The sequence below is a fragment of the Parasteatoda tepidariorum genome, chromosome 3 (assembly GCF_043381705.1).
Source record: "Parasteatoda tepidariorum isolate YZ-2023 chromosome 3, CAS_Ptep_4.0, whole genome shotgun sequence".
NCBI classification, from domain to species: domain Eukaryota; kingdom Metazoa; phylum Arthropoda; class Arachnida; order Araneae; family Theridiidae; genus Parasteatoda; species Parasteatoda tepidariorum.
In genome coordinates, this window is record NC_092206.1 from 9,787,086 (window position 1) to 9,801,568 (window position 14,483).

The 14,483-nt window shown below is 30.5% G+C and overlaps 1 protein-coding gene across 4 annotated transcripts in view; it reads right to left on the bottom strand.

The window, feature by feature from the left end:
* The window catches only part of LOC107441476 (transcriptional repressor CTCF), a 41,404-nt gene that overhangs the window by 16,542 nt on the left and 10,379 nt on the right, over positions 1–14,483 (bottom strand). For all 4 annotated transcript variants that reach the window (XM_016054749.3, XM_016054752.3, XM_071178317.1 and 1 more), the window contains 6 exons: positions 13,561–13,807; positions 10,716–10,994; positions 8,843–8,941; positions 7,129–7,398; positions 5,037–5,339; positions 471–1,082 (listed from right to left, as the gene is read on the bottom strand). In XM_016054749.3, the coding sequence (XP_015910235.1) occupies positions 471–1,082; positions 5,037–5,339; positions 7,129–7,398; positions 8,843–8,941; positions 10,716–10,994; positions 13,561–13,807 (1,810 nt within the window). The remainder of the gene's footprint in view (positions 1–470; positions 1,083–5,036; positions 5,340–7,128; positions 7,399–8,842; positions 8,942–10,715; positions 10,995–13,560; positions 13,808–14,483) is intronic.

The following is a 14,483-nucleotide window of genomic DNA, read 5'->3' on the forward strand; positions in this document are numbered from 1 at the left end:
TGATTCCAAAGAGCAGAGCTTCATTCCATCTTTAACCCCTTACCAGTGTCGTGCAAATCCAGTTGGACAACTCCTACTTGTAGTATTTGTGATAAAATTAATGTTTCTATGTTGTGAAGCTCGAGCTGAGTTCGTTTCTACTTTAGAATACTTAATTCACTATTTTCCTAATAGATGGCATTAGTGGTCCTATAGTTTTACTGCTTAAGACTTCAGTTGAGGAAGAGAAATGTGAGAGGGGGTTTTGTGATATACCATACTGTAAAATTTATGTATTGAAAATTATATTGTTGTGTTCATATATTATATTACACAAGTTATATTCAGCTGCAAAATTTTGTTTAATATAAAGAACAAAATTAAACAGTGAAATTTCTTTTCCATTTTTCTGAAATACATGTCACTGTTAAAGGGTTAATGAACACAAATCTGTAACTATTTTTTAAAAAAAACTTGAAAGAAAGAATTACCTTATAGGAATAACGATCTGGGAAGGTCTTTCCACAGCGCTTACACTTTAAAGGTTTGTCACTAGTATGTAGTTTCTGCATATGAATCCTTAAATCTGTTTTTCTGCCACAAGTTGTTGGGCAGAAATCACAATGAAAAGACGGCTTGTTGCCAGAGTGTATCAATTTATGAGCCTTTAAGCTGTTTGACTGAGTAAATCGTGCCTGGCATATATCACATTCATACGGTTTTTCACCAGTGTGGATTCTTAGATGGCGCTTTAGCTTGTACATATCTGGACTGGCATAAGTACAGTGAGGGCATTGATACGGTCGCTCGCCCGTGTGGCACCGCATGTGACGTTTCAATTTGCTGAGCTCCACACTGGCATAATCACATTCAGTACAACGATGGGGTTTTTCGTGAGTGTGCCTGTATCGCACGTGACGCACAAGCTCTCCAGATGTGGTGAACGATGAATCGCAGTCCCTGCAGCAGTGAGGGCGTGTCCCAGTATGAGTATTAACATGGTTCTGTAATGAAGCAAGAGTCTTAAAACCTCTTTCGCAAACACCACACTTATGAGGACGCTCTTCCGAGTGAGACTTCATGTGACGTGACAGCAGATAACGCTGAAAAATAAAAACAAAATTACACTTTTGAAATAACTATAAAACTTTTTTCAATAAAACTCAAAAGTTGATTTAAATACACTTGATGGCATACCTGACAACATTGGGGAAATAAAATAACGGAGATTTTACTAGCGACATTTTATTGGCTATGAGTAAAGTTTTGATACATCATACATAGTCATGCAAGTCAAAAAGAGAAATTCAAAATTGGAAATAATATAAGCACTTACATTACATTTAGCGAAGTAAAAAATATGTATATAAATCTTAATCTAAAGAAGATTTTTTAAAACCATTATTTATATTTACTTTAACTATTAACACTCAACATACTGCAGTACTGGCAATAGCACCATCTGTTGAGGAATAAGAAGTATTTTTGCCACCAATGAACATTTTATAGAAAATTTTTTACAAAAAAAATTTCTTCACCAAAAACTGAAAAATTTCAGAACATATGGGAAAACAAGGGAGAGTCGTAAAAAAAGAAGTCTTCGTTAAAAAAACAGGAGACTTGGCAGGTATGTGATGGGCTTGTTGTGTAAACTATAGTAAATCAATAAATTTTTTGTAATTTTTTTAATAACTATTTCATATTATATAGAAATATTTCATAAATTTGTTTATACTAATCAGGGATGAGAGTAGTCAGAAAGTAAAAAAGAGGAAATCCAAGAATATATATACATATATACATACACAAAAATTTGACAAAAAAAGTGTGATTTTTAAACTTGTAAACCATGTGATTATAAATCCCAATATGAGGCTTTTAAATCACGTGAATATGAAACTTTACATCGAATTTAAAAAATGCGAAAATACAAATCATGACGCATACTTTTTAGATCAAGATGCATAATTTTAAAATCGCGCGATATTACAACCGCAAAAACGAATCACGACATTGGATTTTAAGCTCGCGTAACTACATAGGGTTTTAAAAGCACGTAAATACAAAACACGATATTAGATTTTTAAATCTTGTAAATATGAGTCATAATGTACGATATTTAAAAAGCGTAAATAAGAATTGCTATGCGCAACTTTTAAATCAGGTAAATACGAAAATCGATGATTGATATTAAAATCGCGTGAATAAAAATCGAGATGTTAGCAGAGTCTGGACTTGGGATTTCTAAAAGGCTTGTTTGAATTGTTTTTTGTTTACACAATAAATAAAAATTTACAAGATTCATTGAATGAGCAAATATATATTTTCACCGCAAATCCACCTCTATTTTTTTTTTCGCTTTTTTTTGTTTGCTTTCATTCCTGAATATAAGAAGCAGCGACGTCTAAATTTAGAAAATACGAGTTATCCCGCCGGCTAAAAAAATACGGAAAATTTTATTTATTGTGCGTGAAATCGGAGAATATAGCTAATATAAGTAAAAATGCGGAAGGGTTAGCAGCTAGGACATAGTTTGAATTTTCTCTTTGTCTTTGAAAATCGTAAATAAATAAATTATTTGACTTCAACGACTGAATTTTAAAAAAAAAAACGGGATATTTATAAATAAATAAATAAAAAAACGAAACTTTTAGAGAATCTGAGTTTTTGATAAAAAGGCTGAAATTCGAGAGACAAAAGCAAAAAAAATCTCATCCNAAATCTTTGTAAGCCTACTTTTTTTTATCCCAAGGAAATGATTTTTAGAGAAACTTCAGAGGGAGGAATGAGGACTTCAATAATTTTGCTCCACGGAAAATTAAATTCCTCATAAAATATTTTAACTCGTGCAAAAAAAAATTTCAGCGGAAATTAGCGGGAAAAATCTGAGAAAAAGCGGAAATCCGTGGAAGAATCTCATCACTGACTAATGAGTGTAGTATATGAAAACTAAAAAAAAAAGTTTTTCTTAAACAAATAAATAATTCATACAATTTTATTGTAACCCGAATAAAAGTATCCATCAATCAAATTTGCAACTTGATAAATTTTAACACTTTATTTGTTTTTTCCTGAGTAATTACTAATAATTTAATTTTATACTTATAGTAACTAATAACTAATAGGATGAAATAATTACTTCAGTTTAAATTATTAATAACTCACTCAGTTTAAATTATTACTTCTTAGAATGGGATTAAAAAAAAAGTAAATGATCATTAAATCAGTATTGATTAACATTACAAAAGCATACACAAAACTGAAATACATATAGAGATACAATTAAACTAAACAATTGCATTTTTTTAAAACTTTTATTATTTGTTGCCTATCCTGCTGGTTTAATGTAATCAGATTAAGCAAATCATATTTTCAGAAGTTCATTCTTATAAAATTAAGATAATTATATTCAGTACCATTTAGCATAATACTATTGCTCAATATCAATCCTGAGACTTAAAAATTATCATAATCAACAATATTCTTATCTGCATATCCATTTCAATGGGCGGTAAAAACTGATTTACACAGAGGTATCTTGATACCAATCACAGCATATTTAGTACTGAATTAAAAATACCAACTAACATAATAGCAGTAGTGCTTATTTTGAAAATTAAGTTAAAGTTGGTGTCAATAATAATAATAAGTACTTATTTAGAATGTCGCAAAAAAACACCTATTGTAATAATTAAATATTATGTTATAACAAATTTATTATTATTGTTATATTTATTAATTATTGTATAACATTAAATTGTTATCAATTATTGATATTCAAGAGACACAATTAGATATTTAATACAAAAGGATGTGGATGAAATTCTAGTAAAATATTTTTCACCTTGGCAATGTCTGTTTAAAAACAATTAAAAGGTCTCAAGCATTATGAATTGGAGGATCTCATCCCATGAAATTAACAACTCATCCCATAAAATTAACAACTCATAGAACATTCTGATTGCGCAAACATGCATTTTCTGGAATTAGAAATCATCTGAAATTTTTTAGAATGGTTTGCTTTCAAATAAAAATTTTCATCTGTGTGCAATTTATTTAATACTAATTTTTTTCATGCATATTTCTGTTAAATCAAATAAAAAATTTTTAAATAATAAACGATCATTTTTATGAACAAAAATTAAAATTCCTAAAATTATTAATGGAGAAATCGAAAAATGATTCGTTTATAATAATTTTTTTATTATCAATACATAAAATATAGCCGATATTATTTTCGCATTTTGAACGAAAAAAAAAACCGGAATTTTAAGAAACAAAGTCTGTGGCAATATGAGAATAACTGCCGAAAAGGCGATAACAGATAGACATCGAAATCGGACTTTTTTTAAACACTATATACATTAATAAAAAGCAAAAAAAAAATTACTAAGACTTTACATGATTACTAAGATTTTTTCATGATAAAATAACCAGTTTCTGACAAAGAACTCTTTTCTTGATTATATTAGCCATTATAAAAAGATCAAGAAGTTCTTCGGTTCGGTATCAGAGGGTGGAAATGAAAGCCTGAAATTGAGAATATCTTGCAAAATGCAGCAGAGATGCACATGAGAGTGCAAGAATCTCGTAGAACCCAGCTCAGAATACGCACACGTGAACTCGCAAGTCTTTCATCAAACATGTAAAAAGATGGGTTCTTTCATACGCTATGGGCCGAAGGGATGCCGAAATAGATTGTGGTTGAATAAATTGTGAAAACGTTGAATAAAACAATGTGAAAAGCACATTTTTGCTTAAAACGTTGTGAAAATAGACATGGTAAAGAAAAAATCCTCATTTTCGAAAAAGGAAAATTAAGCACTTTTTAAAAACACCCGATGAAAAAAGCACCTTTGAGGGCTTTTAAAAAACAAAAATAAGCACCTTTAAGCACTTTTTAAAAACGCTATGTACCATATATAGTATAAAAATTGTGAGTGGAATTTCAAAAGCGGTGCAGAAATCAGTAGCAATAACTACCAAAAGAAACAATTATATACTTAAAAAAAAAACCAGATCTGTAGCATCAAAAAGTGAAGATAAAATCTGCTTACTTTTGGACTTGTGTAATTACAGTAGTTACACATATGTGCTTGGGTAACTATCTGACTTTTTTTTTGAGTGATACGGATAGTCCGTGTCTTGGTGCCGTCGGGTGCAACCTCTTCAGCCACGATCTCTCCGTGTTTCTCTCCCTCATTGAAATCATAAACAGACATGTCGAGATCCATATCTTTGCTCGGATCCTTGTCATCCTCTGATTGAGCAACAATAAACATGTAGCTGACTTCACCAGACGCTCCGTTTGTAGGAACAACAGTCACTGCCTGATATGCATTGCCGACATTCAGTATAACCTGAAAGATAAATATTTTTTTTGTTGCTTAGTTAAAGATACTTTTATAGTCAACTTCTACGAATTTAAAAAAAAAAAAAAAAAAAACATTTCGGTACAAGTTTCAATCAACGATTTTAAACTTTGGGATCGTAATTCAATCTACTAGGAACTCTATCTGATACGATGTACCCAGTCCGGAAACACTTATTCCAAAAATAATGCAAATTAGAAAAGAAATTTTTTTTTATTAAAAGCAATATATATATTCGGATTTTATTTTATTTACAGGGTATCTGCCACATTTTGGACTGTCTAATTCATGAATTTCTATGACGAATTCCAAGAACTTTTCATGACTTAACGAAATTACTATTTTCTGTTACAAAAACACAACAATAAATTTAAAAAAGCATTATAATAACATTAATTGAAATGATAGATATAATCAAAATTGTTATCTTCTGTATCTTCATATTTATTGATTTTAAACTAAAAAAAAAAACAGAGTAAAGAAAGAGTTGAAGCAATAAAATAGCTGAAAAAAATACAAAAGCAAAATAATTTCCCACCCTTTTTCTGCAGAATTATATTCTAAAGATACTTTTCTTGTTCATCGGAAAGGAAAGAAATACTCCTGACTTTTCTGTTCTCATTTCGGAATAAAAAAAATTTGCTAATGTCTGACTTGCTTTAGCTAGAATTTTAAATTGATAAAATAAAAAATAAAAATAATAACAAAAATATTGAAATCACAGAAGTTTAAAAGATAATTTGCTCTAGAAATGATGTTTTTTCTTTCATTTTTTGAAAGAACACCATAATTTTTAAAGAACATGATAAAAACATTTTATATTTTAATAAAATATGACAGTGAGTGGGGATTTTGTTACAAATTCAGATATTCGGAACACCATGGAAATTCCATTTTAAAAATTAGATTTTTCGGCAACCTAAATCCATGACTTACCATGATTTTTTTTTAAAAAAATATGTTAAAATCATGACTAATTTTGGTCAATACCGAAATTCATGATTTTCCATGATTTCTCATGACTTTCCACGCATGCAGATACCCTGTATTTATTAATTTTTTTACATTAATTAACCAAGTGATCTGATAAAACATATTAAAAATACTCAGCATTGTTTAAAATAATGTTAAGTACTTGCAATACATTTATTTAAAAATTCATGAAAAATTTTAATTAGAAATAAAAATTAATATCTCTAGATAAAAAAAATCATGGTTATTTTTGTTCACGCTAAATATCTTAAAATTCTAAAGACAAGAAGACAATTTGCCAGTTAGATATTCAATAAAGAGTAAATTAATTTCCAATAAAGAGAACAATATTTGATTCAGTTTCTAAGAGTTGATGAAAGTAGCACAAATAAAAATGGGCCAGAAGTGGTTGGCGAGAAGAAAAAAAATTGCACAACACTGTTTGCAGATGCAAACCACACCAGTTCCACAAATGCATTGATCAGTTCTACTATAATTATTTCCTGCTTTTGCTTTTTGTGGAAAAAGCAAAAAATAAATCACTTTGAATATAAAAAATTAAGTAAAAATTCCGGAAATTTGTCACCGGAAATGCAGAAAAGTTAAAGAAATTTACATTTTTCTCAGCTACAGACACTTCAGTAGTAAAATGAAAATATCAAAGGTTTTAGAACACTATAAAGTAGGTAGAAATCATTCGGAAAATTAAATCTTTCACCCAAGAATCAAAACAACAAAAAAAAGAGAGAGAAAAAAAGGAATAATAAAAATAAGAATTTAAAACAAAATAAAGTAGATGATGAACCTGGTTGTTGCCATCAGCTAATCCTCCAGCAGCAGCTTGCTCCACAATGGTCGATATCATTTGCAGCTGATTTTCATCACTTAATTGCACTTCTTGACCATCATTTGTAAGTAATGTTGGAACCCTTGTTGAAGATACAGGTATGTTCTGTTCTGTTTCAGTTCCATCAGGTTGCCTCAACACCATACGTATGGTTTGCACCTGGGAAATATTCCCTTTGGAATCAGCTTGACTACCATCATCAGTGGTTACTAGGGTAGCCAACTGAGCCTATCAAGAAAATACTTTATTTTAATATAATAAAACTTTCGGTGTATGTTATAACTTTATGTCACTACATCATTACTAAGCAAAAATACCAGAAGTATCTAAACAAAATTAACAATTACTGGACTTATTTGACAAAGAAATTGAAGGTACAATTGAAAACACAATTTGCTTGCCCTATGTCAATATACATAAATGCAGTCGAACCCTGTTACAGTAAACTGTTGGTGGACCCAGAAATAAGTTTACTATAAATGATGGTTTAAATTCTTCAAAATAATTTTTCAGCATATGACAATAGTATTGTTGTAAATTGTGATTACAATAGCACATAGTTTGTTTATAAAATATAAACTTATTAGATGGAATTAACCTGCATATTTGCGTTACATGGAGAGGAAAACCACAAAAACATCCCAGGGTTAGCCGGATGGCAAAGGGACTCTAACCCAGGGTACGTCTACCACTGAGGACATTTTACGTCAGCATTGTGGTCGGTGCAAGCTGGATGCGGAATTCATATCAACCAACCATTGCTAGAATTTGAACCCGGTTCACCTCATTGGAAGGCAAACGCTCTATCCCCTGAGCCATCATGGCTCTAATGAAACATTTGAAGATGTGCCAGAGTCATTGAAATGGCAAAATGTCTAGAAAATGGTCTTGGATGGAGATGAGAGAAGTGATTCATTTTTTATATGCAAAAAAAAAACATCCTGACATATTAATCATCAGCAAAGGGATGGTAATGTCACCTCCTTGCATGACAATGTCAGGTTTCATTATGCTTGCAAAACTAAATTATTGTTATGAAACCTGAAGTAGGAAATCTTAAGAGCCCCATACAGAAATATAAAAAGAAACTTAAATGATGCATACCCACCCCCATATAGAATAAAACCTATCCATAGCTATATCTTTCTTTTCCATTTTTATTGCTATCTTTTTCAGTAAAGAATAAAACCATTTCAAAAGCCTAACATCAAGGTGAATACATTACTACATATATGAATAAACAACTTTAAGAAAAAAGAGCAATAAAACAAACAATTATAACAACCTGTGAAGTAAAACTACAACCTGAGCAACAACAACAAAAAAAAAGCTTTGCAAAATTTGAGTTTATTTCAAAAGATTAGAAGATTTAAACTGTAGGTTACCGTTTTATCAATTGACATAAGTGATAAATGAGAAAAATTGGTTCCCGCTCTTTTTCCCTAAAATATTAACGAAGTCTACTGTCTGTGAAATATTTGGAGGGAAAAAAACATGCTGCTTTTAAAGAAAATATCTGCAACACTTGACAATATTTCATGTATGTTACTTTACAAAAATAAATACATTTTCTATTGGTTGAATTGTTTAGAACTCAGTGCACTTTCAACTTCCAATTGTTGCTTCAAGTTTATTGAAGTCTCAGTGTATCTATAAATATGAAATATCTAACCTGGGCACCACTTTGGCCATCTTCGATTTGAGAGGAACCAGTAGCTTGCATGGTAACAAAAGCCTGCTGTTCACCTACTTGAGTTGAACCAGTAATTGCCTAAAATACAGAAAAGATGTTTAAAATAATTTAATATTTATCTAAGTCTTTTATTTATTTTTAAAAGTGGTTTAAGTTCAAATTTTGGAGAAAAAAAATAGATTGTAATTTAATTTTCATAATCAAATATTATACAGTAATCTCTGCTCAATGCGATTGAGGTTAATATTATCTATCGCTTATTGCTAAGGAAATCCTTCGGCCCCGATTTTCTCCCGCCATGTTAAAATTTTTGCTTTCTGCTTTCATTACTTCCTCCGGGTTGCCACTGATATCTGCAAAAAAAATTCTCTGTGTTTTCCCTGCATATATCATACACAATATAATAAGAGGAAACACACATTCACTGCACTCTTGTGAACTACATTAGGATAAAGATGCTAGTCTTAGTTGCTGGGAAAAATTGGAGAAATAAGACAGGTCAACATAAAACAAATAATGCTATAATAAATTAAATAATATAATATAGCTGAACTATAATCTTTAACTATCCCATTGAGAGGTCTGCATTTTTTAAAAGACAAAAATAAGAAATAAAATTCCCTGCTTTATCCCATTTAGTAAGGAAAATTTAAAAATTCCCTGCTATTTTCTAGGTTTTTCCTGTGGAGTGGCAACCCTGATCCTTTTATAACAGTATTTTTATTCATTTTTCAATTTTTTATTTATATACTCCCAGCCAAATTATTAGATGCACTATAAGACTATGTAAAATCTTAATTATCAGGTGATACTATACAGCTTTATTTTTTTCACACGGCTGAAACCGGTTTGCACTTGTTTAAGTTCATGTATCAATTGGTTAACATTGTAATGCAATACGTTAAAAATAAATACAAATAGGAAGTATGTAAAAATTTCCTGCATAAAAACCCATTACATCTATGTTTAAATATAAAAGTAATGCATATAAACTCGCGCAAAAGACGTCATTATTAAAAAACTACTTGGTGTCTAACAATTTGGTTTAATTATTATAATACCTGATATAATAAATATTCTAGATTTATATAATATATCGTTTAATTTATCCAATTGTCGAATTTATATTATACATCGTCTAATTTAACCAACTGATACACTATCGTAAACAAGTGCAAACTGCTTAAAAACAATAAAGCTGTATTGTATGACCTGATAATTAAGATTTTACATAGAATTTTATAGTGCGTCCAATAATTTGGCCAGGGACTTTGGTTATTTTATTTATTCTGAGTATTCAGAGGGAGTCAGTTCTTTTCCTTTCTTAATGTTTAGATTTCGGAGAATTTTTCTTTTTTCACCCCTTTTTCAACAGCAGGTGGACAGGTGATTGGCTATAAATGTAATGTGGTTTTCTTAGTCTCTCAAAAGAGAGTTTTTTTTTTATCAAATCAAGAATGAGCTTCTTTTCATTTTATGCCCTGCCTGCTTAGATAGAGTTTGACAATATACATGGCAGAAAACAAACTGATTTAACATTAAAACAAAAGATCGGCATTTTAAACCGTTAAGGCAAATTATCAAAATGCTGCAGCACAGTTTAACATCTCTCAGCTTCTACAATTATAAATTTCAAAAAAAATATTTAAATTTTAAAAAATTATGAGGAAATTATTAGAAGGGGAAAAAAAACACAGTTGTGAAAGTTATAGATCTGATCAAAATAAACAAGTTGAAAAAGCTTTTAAGAGTGTGGTATGAAAATGTTCTGAGAACGTAATGATCAAGTAAACAAACCACAGGCACCTCTATAACAGCACCCAATATATCATTTAAAGCATAATGGACTTACTTGTGAGGCTAAATTAGCGGGAATGGCAACGATCTCCGATCTAGACCCACCAGTTGCAGCCCCTGAACCTGCTTCACTAACAGCTAAAACTATCTGCTGAAGTCCAGGATGGTCGCTGGCATTGACAGTTCGGAAGGCAGCCCTCTGACCAGAAACTGGAAGAACGGTAGTGCCATCCGCCTGAGTTGCGAATGCTGTAATTGTGCTAGGTTGATTAGGATCACTGGCAGCATAATAGGTACCATCAGACGAAGCATAGTATGTAGTACCAAAGGGAGCCTACGTCATACAAGGAAGAAAATGAACATTTTTTCCCCTTTTTTAATCAAGTATGATTGGACTCAAGGATTTGAAACATGCAGGTGTATATATTCAGTGGCGTAGTTTTATTGTATGTTTAGAGGGGGTTACGCCTTCTCTCACATACACATATATATACAAAATTCAATTTAAAGTTTAAAAAAAAAAAAATTCAAGTTGGCAGGTGTGTGTATATATATACACCTGCCAACTTTTAACATCGCTAAAAAAGATTTTGAAAAATAGTAGTAAATGTACAATTAAAGTTGGAAAGATTTTTTAATAATTTAACTAATTAAACATTGAAGAGCAAAGTAAGCTAACAATTAGATCATATTTTTTAATTATTGATTCGTTGTGGTAGGTTGAAATTTAATATTTATTTTAAACTTTAAATTGAAGATTTAATACGTCTAACTCCTATAATGTTGCTAGTACAAAGAAGTTTGGTTTTTTTCTCAACGGCAGTACAAATCAGCAGCTTTATATAAATATATATACAGTGGCCCCCATTCCCCCCAAGCTCTTGGGCGCATTCAAAATTCTCCCCAAAACTATTTGTTTTATTTAGTGCAAAAATCCCCCCCCCAGCTTTAAGTGGGCGCATCGTGCGCCCACCTTCCCCCCTAATGGGGGCCCCTGTATATATATATATATACAAGTGTGTGCATGTTCAAATTACGAAAAAAATGAATAATGAAAATTTTTAATGTCTACATCTTATTTACAGAACTGAATAGCTCATTAATCAAGTAATGTGTAATTTCGGAGGTGGTTTTGTCCCCCAAAACTACGCCACTGTATATATATTGCATTAGCATCTGATAAGGCTGAGCCTTAGGACAAAGGTCCCCTTATTTCTCGGGCCTCCTAAATATTAATTTTTTTTTTCTTTTTAAGAATTGTTTATTAGAATTGTGGCTTAATGAAGAGTGAAATAGATATAAGCTCAAATTTACTAAGATATCAAAATTTACTTATTTTAAAAAAGAATTTCATGTATATCATTAGAAATATTTATTATATTTACACACACTTCATTACTGGTAAAAGAACACTTCATTATTAAATAACAGGTAGATTTTGTTCAAAGTTACGACCAGGGGGCCCCTGACAGTTCTGTACCTAGGGCCCCTACATTTCTATATCAGGCCCTGATTAAGTGCATATTAGTATTTTTATCTGAAAACTATTTTAAAGCATTCTACTCTATTCAAGACTAATATTGCCTTATTTTGCAGGTATGTTTAAAAATAAACGAAATGAGCTATATAATACAAATTCCATAAAATTCAAAGTCCCAGGTTTCAAAGTTTACATTCTAAAGAGCTTCTACAGTATTACATGATTACTTAACAAATATTAAGAATAAATTTAAAAAATCAAATTTAATCTTAAGCTTTTATTACGAAGAAAAAAAAATTAGTCACATAAAAGACGATGTTACACAGATAAAATTAACACAAAAATTCACAGATGAAGAATGTGTTGACTAATTTGTTTAATTATAATTATGTGCATTGAAGAACATTAATTACTTAATTATAATTTTATGATGTTAATTACAATTTCGAATGACATTGACTGTCTGGTATATTTAATTTCTCTAGAAATTTACGAAATTCTGTTCTAATACCACATTTTTATTTTAGGACATTTAGCTATTTATTATTCAAGATTCTTTTTTATAACTAAGAAAAGTAATAAAATAAATTTTCAGATAATGTGATGTAGCCTTTTTTTTTTTCTTCCCCAAATAGTGAAACATACAGACAACAGAAAATGCTATATTCTAATTTATGAAAAAAATTTAATAATTTATTATTTTAAGTGAAAAAATTCATTATTGTAGGGGTGCACAACCTGCAGCGCGTCAACTCTTGATATGCGGCCCGCGGCAGCAATCTAAAGATAAGGAAAAAAAATCTTTTTTTTATTGAAAAATTAAAAGCATTCGGAAATTAAATAGTTTTTGATGCACCCAATTTCAATCAATGTAGTTTTTTGATCTCTTTTTTTCATCATTTTTAATTGTTTCAATTTTTATCATTTTTAACCCTATAAACTTTCTTAAAATCAAAGTTTTAAACTTGCATTTATTTTAATAACTAGAATATTCATTTCTTTTAAATTTAATTCTATCAAAGAAATTTTGTAATGTTAAAAAAAACATGAATTTCCCCATACTTTAATTATTTCAACTTATCTAATTTTTTTCTAATAAATAGATTCTGTTTTTTCCCCTAAGTAATCAGTTTTGCCGTTTCTAATTTTAAACATTTAAAAGTATTTAATTTTATGCAAAGATATTACAAGGTTAATGCCTAGAACAATGATGTTTACATAACAATTGTTGTCAATCTGTCTGTCTACATACTTTGTCATGCAACCCTTTATTGATCAATCTGCTGTGCATGTGACCATTCACTCAAAACGGTTGTGCATCCCTAAATTATAGACTTAAAATAAAATCCCGCAACAACAAAGCCTCAGCATTTGAAGAGCTGTTGAACATAGACTTTAAAAACACTTTAAATGATCAAACCTCTCCTTGCTCGAACTGAAATCCTTCACCAGCGGATGTGCCTGGAGCTGCCACAAAGAAAGCAGCAGTTTCAGTAGTGGGTTCTATAGTGGGATCAGAATCTGCAGTTGCATCCAATTGAGAAGCTGATGCAGGAGCAGCAGTGGAGCTGCCATCTTGGATCTCTTTGTTGAAGGAAGCCAGGTAATTCTGAATATCAGTAATGGTCTCTCCACCCCCTTCCGTTTCTCCAGCACTTTCCTCCATCCTATTGAGAGTTACACATTCATATAATACCCAGATTAATTGTCTAAAGAGAGAAAGTTTCTAAATCCATCCATAAACAAGTCCTCCATCCCATTGAGAGTTATACATTCATATAATACCTGGATTAACTGTCTAGGAAAGTTTTTAAATTCATCCATGAATAAGTAATGTTATCAATTTGCCAAAATTTTATTATATACGGCCAGGCTTCTATTTAATGAACTTCCATTTTGCAAATTTTATTCGAGGAGCCAAGAACATTTTGGTAATTTCTTTGTAAAATGACTTCGAAATAGTGAAGTGAATTTCCTCTTTAACGAACTTTTCTTTGGGATCCACTTTCCCTATTTCCCGAAACATTTCAAACTTGTTAACGCATTTTATGGAGAAAATTACCTTTAAGTGATTTTTGAAGCCACTTAATTTTTAGAGAAAGCAATAAAACCCCTTTAGGGTGACCTGGGGTAATTCCTGATCAAAAAATGCAAACATTTATTTTGTGAAAAAACAGTGTTTTCATCATAGAAAAAAAATGGGTGAGAATTTCTCACCCTTTCTCAAAAACAGGGTGAGATTTCAGAAAGTTAAGTGAGATTTCTAAAAACTGAAAAAATACAAATAGACTTGAAAAAAAAATTTCTTTCATTATAATACATTTTTAACGTCTTCTATTTTTT